The following is a 13,746-nucleotide window of genomic DNA, read 5'->3' on the forward strand; positions in this document are numbered from 1 at the left end:
TTAAAAGATTTCTTGTCAGGCCCTAGAACACCACGTAAGAAGCGTTTTTTCTATGCAGTATATAATGAAATTTGCAAACTTTCCCAACAAGATGGAAAATCGATCAGGATTTTTTTTTTTTTAAAAGGCATTAGCTGTTGTGTATAATGGGATTAACACCTTGTCCGGCCGGATATATACAATTAACAACATTCTCTTCTGCTATAGACATTATACAGTCTGATATGTCTTCCTTGCATCATGGACAGAGTCAGATCAGGTCTATTATGCAGTTGGGTTGGACGCTTCAAACATTGAAGGCGGGTCGCGTTCCATGGCAGCACGTCAGTGCAAGGGAGATATTTTCTTCCTTTAATCTAATGTGACAACAACAACTAATGGCTAAGAAAGAAGTGACTTATGTCATGCTTAATATTGAGAAATTAGAAAAGTTGCCTTTTACCGTGGCCGAAATACCATCGGCTGAGTGGTTAATACATGGGGTTATTAATCTACCTATTTCAACACTACAATTCACCTCCTGTTTAAAACACATTCCGGGTGGCAGATATGAAAAGCTGGGAGATAGTTACATCCATGAGGTGTGGGAGCTTCCCTTCTCGTACAAATGCTTCAATGGCATGAAAGAGGTCTTTCTTAGCAGTAGTGAATGCAAGACTTCAGTCAGCCATTCGATGATTTGTAAACATCTGTCCTTGCATGGGGCATGTAACGCCTCGGCTGCAAACTTGGCTTGTTATCTTAAGGGAGTTCCAGTCCCCTTGATTAGACCTACGTTCCAGGTGCTTTTAAATGGCAGCTATGTCCTTCTCAATTTCGAAGACTGTTGTGGCATGCAGGCCTGAATAGTTTACGTTGTTCCGTTCTCTAAGGTTGTTAAATGTTGCGGGAACGTACTTTTCCCCCCACTAAATTTAAGGAGGTAGCTGATATCTGGCCTTACATTGCTACTTCAAACGTGAATTTTGACAAGTTAAGTAGACTCAAGGCTCTATTGTTTCAAAAACATGTGGCCCTTACATCTGCACGTGAGACCTACGCACTTCAAGTGGCAAGGTCATCAGCAGAAACACAGTCCCTGTTAAATACTAACTTTCTGAGATACTTAGTGAACTCGTGGGACGAATATTTAATGCGTCCAGCACGGCTGGAATCGCACATTTTTTCAAAGCTGTTGGTTCTGGTTTTGTTCACACCTTTTCCTCCATATTCGGTTTGATACCTTCATCTATCCACTCAATTTTCGATAGTATTTTTGGGGGATTTCCGATAACTTTGGCTTTATTAGCTGGCATCCTGATGTTGCTGTTGTTTATGCGCAGTGGCTGTCCCGCCGCAACGAGGACAAATGACGGCGCTCCCATCAGCGCAGCTGTGTCGTGAACGTATGATGCAGTATTTTGGAGCAACACTCCTGGAGCTTTTGGAGTCTGACCGGTCTTTGTCATTGAGACCGGTTCTGTATTGTGTGCAGCCTGTTTTCCGGTGCCTCTGGTGCTCTTTCGAACATGCACTGGAAGTTTCTTTCACAGCAGCGCCCCCCAGCAAAAGATGCTGATCTGTTGATGTTCTCGCTGAGGGTTCATTACCAGACATGCGCACTGAGGCTGCGTTTGCTATGCGAAGCTAATTAGGAGTTACCCTTCCTGGAGGAAGTTGCCAACAACTCATCAATGGGCACTCCACAGGATGCCGCCTTGGTTGACACTGGGGCTATGAAACACACTTGCTCCTTGATCATTTTTGGTGCGGACTTTGTGGTTCTGGCTCCTGCCGAAGTGGAAGATCGCCTGTTCTCCATGGCTCGTACTTAATTTGGAACTTTTCTAAATTGACATTTCCGTTGAAGCCACATGCTCATGTTTTAAATTGCCAAGTAGTATGCTTGTGTGTCCTTTTAACTTGTCAAAATTGTTCTTCTTTTTTTTTTTATATATATATCTTAAGGTGAGTTGTGTTTTTTTTTTTTTTTTTTTAGCAATGAAATTTGAGTTTTTGCTTTCAATCACTTTAACCGACAAGGGGAGGGTGTTGTGTAGCCAGTTTAGCTATAGCTCCATGCCCGTTAGTTTAATACACTAGGCCGCTGTGCACTTTGACATAGATATATTTTATTCGGCTCCGCATTTTTATTTTTACAATAACCAGTTTTATGGTCTTGTTTTAATTTCATCTATCTAACTGTTTTGCTTAGCCCAGCACTGTGTTCTCAAACAAGAAATTCTTGATCACTTTGTGCTTCAGTCAAGTCTACAGTTTGGTACATTGCCGGTGAACGTGGTAGATGTTTAGTCTCCAACATTCGTAGAAAATACACATCTTTACGTAGGGACACTTTCTTAGAACATTAGCTGTGTTATTATAAAAACACTTCCTAGTCCCATTACACTTTAAGAGGGAGATTCACGCCAGGGAACCACGACTGTTTGCTGATTGCTTCGCTGCAGATGCTAACGCAGACTTCAGGCCTTTGCTCAGGTATGAGTGTCGATCTCCTCCCGGGGGAACCTGAAAGGCAGAATTAGAGCTTAACATGCTGTGCTCAGATAGAAAATAGTCCATCGATTCTAGTGACAATATGATAGCGTTATTCTTATGCTTCACTCTCATCATCACCATTTTATTATTGTCATGTTGTGTCGTCCTGGTTTTTGCAGCTCACGCTTTGCTATCTAAAATGCAGTCGTTTTATTAAACCAGTCTTTAAAACTCATACTGCTTTTTATTGTCATTCATATATGAGACTGAAATGCGAATGAGAGAACCGGATGCGATCGGAGTGACTTCAACTTCCCTGAGCAGTATGATGTCATGCGCTCGGCTGCCCAATCGTCTCTACCTTTTGGGAGAGATGAGGCGCTGCTAGTTAGCTGGAGCAAAACCCGGATTTGGAGCGACAGGTGTCACCCACTGTGGGTCAGACTCAGTCTCCCACACCGTGGACGATCTTGCTGCTCAAAATCCAGTAGTCTCATTAGAATGAGAGCCTACGCGACAACCCCATTCTTGAACCATTGTTTTCGTCCTTTACAATTTCTTTCATGGAAAGTGTCTTTTCTAGTTGCAATCACTTCCTTAAGACTAATGAGTGAACTCCAGGCATTAACATTGCAAGAACCATTTTTCCAAATACATAAGTATAAAGATAAAGTGGTTCTTAGTACCAATCCAAAATTTCTACCAAAAGTAATCTCAATTTCATCTTAATCAAACTATTGAATTGCTAGTTCTTTTTTTACAACCTGAATCTGTTGCTGAAAGAGCCCACCTCACACTAGATGTGAAGAGAGACGCTTATTTTCTATATTGATAGAAATAAAACATTTAGAAAGACAAAACAACTTTGTTGCTTTCTCTCCACCTTAACAATATTGTTTGTAAAAGTTATACCGACTTGTTATGCAAGAGATTGCTGCCTATTGCCCCTAGAGCCACACGTAAAAAAAGTGCATCTACGGGTTTTCTAGGTAACATACCCATAGCTGACATCTGCAAAGCAGCTACATGGTCAACACCTCACACTTTCATCAATTACTCCTGTGTTGATGTTTTAGCACACCAACAAGCTAGTAAGTAGTACTACAATTTCTTTATTCAAAACAATGCAACACCCACAGGTTAGCTACCACTTATGTGGAGGCACTGCTTTATAATCTATGCAGAGCATGTGTATCTACGGCCACACATGCCATCAAAGGGAAAATGTTGATTACCCATTAAGCATCTGTATGTGGCATGTAGTGCTGTCGATTCACGTGCGCCCACCCACCTCCCTGGACACCTATGGTTGTTACTGTACTCTAATATTAGGTAACACGCATGGTCAGCCTTTATTGCACACATTTACATTACACTCCATTCACAACCGACTGTGGGAAAATAATCTGAAGATGGAGTCTAGGACCATGCGCATTACCAGCAAGAGGATGAATCACTATACCTTGTGACCCGAAATACTTTTTCGAACAAAAACATCTTGTAATGTTCCACACCCAACACTAGATGGCAGAAGTATACAGAGCATGTGAATCTACAGCCGCACATGCCACAAACAGATGCTTACTGGGTAAGTAACATTTTTCTTCCTATAAGGCATTGAGGGAACCTCTCTCCAGTTTGCAGAAACATGATATAAAAATCTATTTTGGGATGGATGCATGCCTCAGTAAACTTAGCTTTCATTGTGGAAGAGGGCTCTACGTTTTTAAACATCCCTCTGCACCAATCCTTGGAGATTGAAATATCCACCCTGTAAGCTGGACAACCCCTTATTTCATCACCTCACCAGTTAAAAAAAAAAAAAAAAAACTATACCTATATTGGTCTTCCTTATGGAAGCTTACACACATTGGATCAGTGTCTCTTGAGAGGACAAGGAAGTCATGTTGATGTACATAATAGCTGGATGAAATACAATAGTGTGGGTTGGCCATGCTCTTCAGATTTGGTGTGAACGACCATGTACTTAGGTACTAGGGAGTAAGTACCAGGCTAGAGGTACCTGGCCTGATGCACCCCCCGTACAATAGTCATTTAGCGTGTACCTGCATCACCTAAGGAGAAAGTGTGATCAAATAATAAAATAACAGACAAACTTTAGCCATGTCCTATGTAGGACAAATGATAGTGAGCCTACATGCAATATATACAGATTAATCAGATCTAAAGAGGCTTTCTTCTTCCTCAGCAAACCATTTGATGCCACATTGTACACAGTAGCAAACAGAATTAATTGTTTGCATCAAAAAGACTGATGGGAAGATAAGTGGCTTGGAGAGAGCGAATTGGATAAGTAGTTTGGAGAGAGCAAATTGGATAAGTGGCCTGGAGGGAGTGAATTGTTCATCATTGCGAACTGTGGGACATTTTTGGAGTTGCATGTTCTTGCTAGTAAGAGAAACTATAGTTGTTTCATGGTGATGCTTTTAGCGGTAATATTCATTGCCTTGAAGAAAGTAGAGCATAAGCCTTGCCTCTGATATAGATGTATTTTATCTAATTATCCATTTGCAGACTGTTCGTTTTTGCAGTTAATACTAAAGTGAGGCCTAATACAGTTTTTGATAATTCATCCATGGTTTGAATCCACTGTGGAAAATGCGATGAAAATGTATTTTCTTCTGATTCATTGGTAAACTGTTCCAGTAATTGTTTAGCTACAACTATTTTTGAGGCTCTGGATCTCTTTCTGATACGGTAAAAACGTTGATTTGATGACGTGGACTCTTCCTTCCATGTGACACTGTGGTTTTTATTTGCCTGATTGCTGAGAGGTGGTCAGACTACTTTATCATTTCAAGCCTCTCTTCTGATTTAGATTGTCTGGATTTGCAGTTAGAGGAGTTCATTCAATGATGCAATAACTCATGCAGATTTAAATTATTTGGAGACTGGAAACTTGAAAGTTCGAGACAACTTCAGTATTTAAAGCTTTCATGGGATAGAAGATATCGAAAACTGATGCCCAGACATCAGCTTAAATTTGTATCTACAACCGAGGCAAAGATACTTCTATAATCTCCAGTTGCTACATACAGCAGGTTGCAATGAGAGAAGACAGGCTTATAGATTTTTTTTTCCTTGAGTTCTGAGAGCTTAACCTATTGGGTTCTGCCTATAGTGAACTTGGTACCATTTTCCTGTGAAGAGTTCCCGTCTCACTGCCATTCGCTTCAAACCATCAAGAAGAAGACTACTAAACCCTAAAAAGAGTTCATAAATCTTAAAATGTGAGCATTAGTCCTGTTGGTAAGCAATAATGGAATATAGGGTTTAACTGCATCTCAGAAAAATGAATCTCAAAATGGAGACCTTTTTATAGGTCTTGGTGAACTACAAAACATTAAGCATTCAGATGAGCAAAGGGTGTTCCTTGATACGCACTATAAAGGTTTCTATATTCCTTTTACTGCCAGCGCCAAAGGTTCCTTTACAATAGCGTGCAGGGCTTTTCAGACAGAGGATCTTGATTATGTCCTTATTTTAGCACCTTTGCTTTTACAACAAAATTATTTGAGGTGGTAGCTGCTCATTTTATTTTACGGAATATACATATTTCCTTTCTAGGATAACTGGCTCCTGACAGATGTGCTGTAGAAGGTTGTTGCTGCTCTTTAGAGCACTGACATTTTTCTGCTTATGGCTTTTTTTTTTTCAAACTCCAAAAATCAAAAACGTATGCTTAATGAGAAGTTTGTGCATTGGTACAGTCATGGGCACATCTCTCAGGAAGGTGTTTCCTCAGATGGAGAATGTTGAAAATATATGAAGTGATATTTGTATCATGGGTGGCTGTATGCTCTGCATACTCTTGCCATCTATTGTTATGCTTGAAGTGTTTTGCATATTAATTTTTATCACAGCAGTCTTTTGAGTTATGGGATCTTGGTGACTGCCATTAGCATTCCATACCAGAAGAGCAGAGAAGTGTTTTGAATGTGTATCGCAGTTGCTCCCAGTATCGACATGTTTGGTTCTGATCATTGTGCTTCCAGGGCCGGTTGTTTTCCTTCCCTTCCCTGAGAAAGGTTCTCTACTTTGGCTCCTGTGCCATCTTTTATCTTCTTCGTTGCATCATTTACTTCATCTTCTGGCCACTGGGACTGCAACTGGACCCTGCAGGAACTGACAATCTACAACTACAGTGATGACTCCACTCCTCAATATTGTTTCTCCAGCTGCTTACAGCAACATTTCCCTGGCTGTGCATTCTCTGAGGGTGACGAGTCTTCAGCCTGTACAAGAAGTAAGAAGGTTTCTCCTTTGGAGTGAAGTAGTCACTCCCACGCATCGGCAGGCACCAACTGCAACAATGTCCGGCTGCATGATCTTCTCTTCTCCTGAGCTGCGTGTATCCTGCCTCACAGGTTTTGGTCTGGAGTGGTCCCGTTAGTCCTCTCCACCAACTGTCCAACTTGGGAGACAGTAAGCCCTGGCCTCTCCTTGCAGGGCAGTACCCCTGTGTACTGCAACTCTTGCAACTACCAAGGGTTGTTTGTTCCTCCTCCAAGGGATCTTTATGCTCGGTGTAGCCCCGGCCTCCAGCAGTCCTTCCTGCAAATTAGTCTCCTGCCTGCTGCTCCACCGAAGTGGGACTCCTCTTCAGGTGTGCTGAATGGGCCTCACTGCGACTCCTGTGCCTGCTGCCAGTGGGGGCTGCCCTCTCTTCTTGTGACTCTTCCAGCTGCTGACGGTCTCCCCGGACCCCCCTCCTTGGGTTCAGTTCCCTGGACCTTGCTGGTCCTCTTCAGCTATGCAAACCTTGTTCTCCATCTCTTGCATTTGCCAAGGTTTGTTGGTTTCCCAGCACCACTAACCGACTGCATCTCGACCGCTGACGTATGACATCATTTGCATCACTTTTGGTGGTACTCTTCAGCTCCTGTGCTGCAATGCTGACCTTCTTTCGTCGACCTGGCCCTGCATGCACAGAAGAGCGGGTAGTGGCTCCTGCCACAACCGGACACTCCAATTCGAACTGGACTTGGCCCCCTTCCCTTGCAGGTCCTCTTCTGTCAGGATCCTCCTTTGGGTTCTTCCAGTCTTGGTTGGGTCTTGCACAATCCTTTTCCAAAGTCCTCCTGTTGGTTTGGGGGAAAACCAGGTATATACCTCTGTTCTCCTGGTTGCTGGGGGTCACTCTGGTACTCACCTCTTGGGGTTCCTAGATCCTCCAGCTCCCTTCTACAGATTCCACTTCCTTCTGTGGGGGACTGCCTTTCACATTCCACTCTTCTAGTACATGGCTTGACCCTCCCTATTTGCTATTGCTTTTACCAATGCCTATTGCTTTCTATTCTATTTACTGATTGCTAATGTGTATATAATGGTGTGTTTACTTACCTCCAGTTGGGGAATTGCATATTCAGTATTCTAGTATTTGCACTATAATAAAGTACCTTCATTTTTGTAACACTGTGTGGTTCTTTCATGTGGTGTGTACGTGCTGTGTGACTATAGTGGTATTGCATAAGCTTTGCATGTCTCCTATGTAAGTCGTGGCTGCTTATCCACAGTTACCTCTAGAGAGTCCCGGCTTCAACACACTACCTACACCTCACTAATAGGGGATACCTGGACCTGGTATTAGGTGATAACTCCATAGGTGCTCACAACACACCAAGCCAGCTTCCTACAATGCACTTTGGCTTTCATAACTGTAAGTCTCTCCCTCATGGCTTAGGTGTCCAGATGCAGGTCTGCCACTGTCCTCTAAGTCGTGGTGACCCTCTCAGCCACTCGTCTGTAATTTTATTTTATTTTTTTATTAAATTTGCAATATTCAAAGAAACGTACATTAACACAAACTGACCCCCTCATCTTAGCAACGAGTTGCACATGTTACAGCCCTCCTCAGCTACAGCATTGTCCCAACCAGCTAAAAAGAAATCTGCAAATATTTCTCACACTGTGCATCAGTATCAAGGGACGTTTCTCCGGAACACCTCTCCAGGCTTTCAGTCGACGTAGTACGCATAATCAGTCCTGGAGGTTTGTCATAGTCAACAAGAGATTCAACATATCATTGAGAGAGGGGGGGGGGACAACAAAAAGAACAAAGAGGCAGGTGGAGCGCACACCCAGGTCATGCTAGTCTTTCTCAGCAGCACCAAAGCATTACCCATTCAAGGGAGGGAATGAGCTACCAGCGTGAGCATCTCCAGCCATTCCACCTACACATTCCGGGACACCAAATACTCATTCAGCGGAGCCCAGATATCCCTTGGCCGGGATCCTTCAGGCATCAGCTCCCAGAAGACCCTCAGCTGATCGTGACAAAAGGCAGCGTCCCCCAGCCATTCAGATCTACGCGGCGCACTCCTCCTGCCCCAACACATGGCAACCCTACGCTTGGCCAGCAGCAGAAGCAAGCCAACCAGTCGCCTATGCGGTCCCTGGATCTCATCCACGCTCCCAAGCAGCGCAACTCTGGGAGAGATGGGCATCTCTAGGCCGATCATCTCAGTAATCGCCTGCAGAACCTCCACCCAGAAAGCGTGAACTTCCGCACACTCCCACGCCAAGTGCAGAAAACCTGCATCCAGCGCATCACAGCGAGCACAGCACGCATCCGCACGCAAACCCATGGAGTGGAGCCCTCTGGGTGTATAATATACACAGTGCAAAAAATTAAAGTGCAGCAGTCGCAAACTGTAATAGTCGGCAACCACGCGTTACATAACACCTCCAGTGGCCAGAACTCCAAGTGTGCCCCAACCGAGCCAAGAAATCGGTCCTGCAACAAAGCACGGACCCGGAGAGCATACATAGCTGCAGCGCCGTCCCGTCGCAGCCATCCAGCGCCTCCGAGGTGTCAAGCAGACGACCGTCCACCAGCCAATCCCCCAGCTCCGTCAAGCCGGCATCTCGGAGAAAACCACGCACCCCGCCATCCCGGAACATCTGAGCATCAGCGACCGCCATAACGGGCAACGAGGGAGCAAAAGGCACAGTAACCCCAGAACGCTGCATCAACATCCCCCACGCTCTCACTGTACATGCCACCGTATCAATTCCCTTAACTCGAGACCGAACCTGGCCCCCAAGCACACGCATCAAGCCGTCCGGCCACACAGCGTCACTCTCAGGCGCCAAATGTGACAAGTATCAAATCAGATTCAGCCAATAGTACGCAAAGTGCGCCTAGCCACTCGTCTGTAATTGTCTTTCAGGATGCTCAAATCTGTGCCTATGTGTCAGTTTTGATTTCTAGTGCTTCCGAAAAGCCCTTATTGCCTGTGGGATGCCCCTTAGAGTGAGTCGCTCCTGTATCTCTCACCTTGGGCCCGCAATAGACTGTTTGGAGGATTGTCAGGTCGGGTTGAGCCTCCAGTTTGCGCTTGTGGGTTGCCTTGTCCATTGTTGCAGCACCGGGGTCCACAGCCTAAGGAAGCATCCTCAACTAGTTTTTGTGCATGCGCCGGGGCCGGTCTGTTGTGTAGGTTGCCTGTTTCAGAGCACCAACCAACCCCCCACCCCACCTTTTTGCACTGAGGTAATAATTAGGTAGCTCTGCCTGTAGGCAGCAGCACCCATGTACCCAAGGAGAAGCAGTTGTCCGAGCTCCTCCTCCAGCGCCTTTCCACATTCCCACAGGGACGCAGTTCACTGCAGCTGGTATGGGGCAGTTCCATGTGTGTACTCAAGCAGAGTTCAGGTTCTCAGGGCAGGCACCATTGCTCACCAGGGGGCAGTAACCTTGGACCTGGCCTGCTGCATGTCAGCATAAGTCCTTTTCAAAATGATGCAGCACGGGCGGAGGGGAGCAACCTTCATTTACTGAGGCTACTCTTCACTGGCTGAATGAGGCCACCACTCCCCACAAGAACCGTAGCACAGGCCCTGATAGTAGCACTTTGTAGCAGGGGATCTGATGCTCCTATGGGCCAGCTATGGGATCTCAACATCTATTAGGTGTGCAAACAGTGCCTCACAGAAGCAGAATGGAGGCCCCTTAGCAGCCCACTGTTGTAACAGATGCCTCACTTGGCATATGAGCAAAAGGGGATGTTGCCAACTTGCGCTATCAGCAGGCTTCACTCTCCTCCCAGTGGCAAAGCTCTGTGCCATCAGAGCTGCGTGGGGCATCCAGAAAGGGATACCCCCCCCCCCCCCCTCCTCCTGGCTGCATCTGTAGAGGGGCTAGTCAAACACCGCGGGGGCAGGGGGGGCCCGTGTCTCAGGGTACTCGGGCCCACACCTCTGAATGCTACCAGCATTGGCTGCTGCAGTCCTCTCTGCTCTGCAGTCCTTACAGGCCTCAGTAGTTTCAGCGCGCAGATCTTCGTCCGAGCCTCTGTATTACACCATAGCGCAGTGGGCCTCAGCTGCACAGGCCAGGCATACAACTCCCCAGGCACTCTCAGCTTAATCCGGCATCGCCGCATCCCCTTCCAGGGTAGAGCACGAAAAGGTGTATGGCTCCTCTGTCCTTATGCCGCTATCTTGTCAGTGCCTCCTTGGCCCGACAGGCTGCCCAGCAGGTCCTGTCTCAGAGTTTATAGAGGTACGAATCAATGTAGGAATGAGTCCTTCTGTCGATGGGAGGTGCACAGAGGATTTGGGGGCTACATCTGTGGCATAAAAGCGGAAGGATTTCAGTGAATGGGGGGTGTCACCCGGCAGGAGGTGGTAGTTTCTACGGCATCGGCATAGGCCCATTCCTCAAAAAAGCATTACTGGTTGTCTCTCAAAAGAGGCATAAGTGGCCAGGAGCAAGTAGCAATCCAGGAATCCTGTCTAGAAGAAGGACAAATAATCCATTGAAGAGGGCTCTCCACACTGCAAAGAGAATACTAGTCACCTAAAGCAGAAGAAAAGGACTGATGTATTTGAACTTTAAATGGTATGGATGTAAATGGGAGTTGAGTCTGTTTATTGGCGTGAAGTGGCCTTTTCATTTTTCTGATTTGCTGAGCAAGAGTTTTCAGATCTCTGGGCTTCAGACAGGGACTACCATTTATCTGGATGTTAAGTGGCTCTACCTTTAATATTGTAAAATGAAAGTAACATTCTCTTCACCGTATTTGTATCTTCTTTGAATTTACATACTAATTCAATGGATCTTAACCTTATAGTGTGCAGAACTCTTGGTGTCTGTGGCTGTTTTGACAAATGTAAATTAAATTAGCAGTTTAATAAATTTAGCCACACAAAAAAGGAAAATGTAATATTTTAATACTCCATGTAAATGAGAAGGAATTTGAAATGGGAGGCTAAAAATTAAGTTGGCATCCTTAGTTTGGCTTGTGGGAGCACAAAACATACAGCAAATATTAATATGAATGATTGGTGGGTGCAATAGAAGCACTAGTACTCACCAACAAAAAAAAAATAGGCTCTACTAGGAGCAAACAAAATACATAATATATTATTCTAGCATATTGCTTTGTCATTTACAAACAAAAGTTAAAAGGCTCTAGCTATCATTATAATTAAAATGTTGATTTATGTATACTTTTGTTTGTGAATTAAAGGGAAGAAGTTCATAATTTATGTATCTATTTGATGTGTACATGTTTCTGTAGTTTTTTTGTATTTGAGTTTCAAATTGTAGAATTTGCGTAGGCTGGGTGTCCAGCTTCCAATTGTGAATCAGTATGGGTCCAGAGAAATCTAAAGGGTAAGAACTGCTGTATTAGATTAAAATACCTCTTTAAGTGTTGATTTTGGGAAGCAAACCGAAGGTTTATTGGTAAGTGACTAATGCTAGAATTTAGTAATTTTCCTTGTTGGCTGTATCAAATGCCCCTGTTAGTCCAATTTTGTTAATTAATGTTAGCAGACCCAATTGAGTGATATTCCCGGGTGCAGATATTTTAATTTTGTTACTGAAAAAGTTAGTTAATGGTTGCAGTTTGCTTTTGCTTTTTCTTTTAAATGATTTGATTTTTGTATATTTTATCTTTCACAGGCAGGGTACACCTAGCTACAGTATTCCACCTCAAGAATCCACTTACAAGTCCAGGAGGCATGAGAACAGTTATCGAGACTCCTATTCCCAGAGGACCAATATGCAGTATTCTCACACGTCTGCTCAGTTTCAAAGCAGTGACCCTCACTATTCTGCATATAGCCAGCAGTATGACAGCGGAACTGCATCCTCCTCATCCACCACTCTCCTTACTCCGCCTGTCTCCTCCACATCTTCTTTATCCTCACATCATAAAGGAGGCAGCAGGTACCTGCGCCATTCTGAGGGACGCTCCTATCACAGTCAGCGTGAGGAGTTATCTTCTCACAGATCCCACCACCGAGAGGAGTCTGCTTTCCACCATCGGCACAGAAACCACACTCAGCGGGAAGAACTTGCAACTGTGACAACGGCAGCTTACCCGCCTCCTCCTCCGCCTCCTCCCCCTCCCCCTCCACCTCCTCTCCCTGCCTCCGAGGGACCTCTGTTCCAGAACAGCCATGGATTTGGCAAGCAGGGTGAAAGTTTTGCTGTTCAGAATGCTTACCCCTCCTATACAAATGTGAATGAGGCTCCACCTCCTCCACCTCCAGCAATTCCTGCCTTGATGGATCAAGTATTTGACCACCACGTAGGGGATAAAGATTATAGACTCCCTCCCTTGTCCTCTGCAACTGCTTCCATATCAGATTCTTTCTTAATGAACAATGTGGCAGTTTCTGAATTCTTTTCTCAGGAAAGAAAGGAGACTTTGAGCCCAGTTGTGGCTGGCCCTCCTGCTGTTCCTCTACTTCCAACCCTCATTGAGGACAGGATACAGTCCCCTAATCCAGTACCTGTATCCCCTGCCCGGTCAGGATCCCCTGCACCTGACTTCACCAATGAAAGTGTCCCCTTTGCCCACCATACTAGCCTTGACTCACGTATTGAGATGCTGCTGAAAGAACAAAGGTCAAAGTTTTCTTTCCTAAATTCAGACTCTGAAGATGAAGAGAAGGAATCTTCCAACCCAGTCACTTCCCCTTCACCTCTTCCCCTTAGTTTTGAGGATGTTGGAGTAGGCCTTGTCACAGGACAAAATAGTGACCTTCTGACAACGAATGGGCAGGACCGGGTAAGTAATATATTATGGGGGAATTGTGCTGTCATTTTAACTGCATTGCATTGTGTTCCCTCTGAAGTTGCATAATGAATTTCCAAAAGGCATTCCAGAAAAAATTCTGAATTGTAAAAGCATAGTGATGCATAATAAGATATAGTCTCTGTGCATGCCAGCTATGTTAACATTTACTCGGAACCAAACTAACATTTTTCTATCACTGGTTCTCTTGTAG

General features: G+C 44.8%; 1 protein-coding gene across 10 annotated transcripts in view; it reads left to right on the forward strand.

The window, feature by feature from the left end:
- Window positions 1-13,746, forward strand: part of SETD1A (SET domain containing 1A, histone lysine methyltransferase) — a 905,198-nt gene that overhangs the window by 359,806 nt on the left and 531,646 nt on the right. For all 10 annotated transcript variants that reach the window (XM_069244167.1, XM_069244168.1, XM_069244163.1 and 7 more), the window contains one exon: window positions 12,413-13,526. In XM_069244167.1, coding sequence (XP_069100268.1) covers window positions 12,413-13,526 — 1,114 coding nt within the window. The remainder of the gene's footprint in view (window positions 1-12,412; window positions 13,527-13,746) is intronic.

Source organism: Pleurodeles waltl, chromosome 7 (assembly GCF_031143425.1).
Source record: "Pleurodeles waltl isolate 20211129_DDA chromosome 7, aPleWal1.hap1.20221129, whole genome shotgun sequence".
In the NCBI taxonomy this organism is placed as follows: Eukaryota; Metazoa; Chordata; class Amphibia; order Caudata; family Salamandridae; genus Pleurodeles; species Pleurodeles waltl.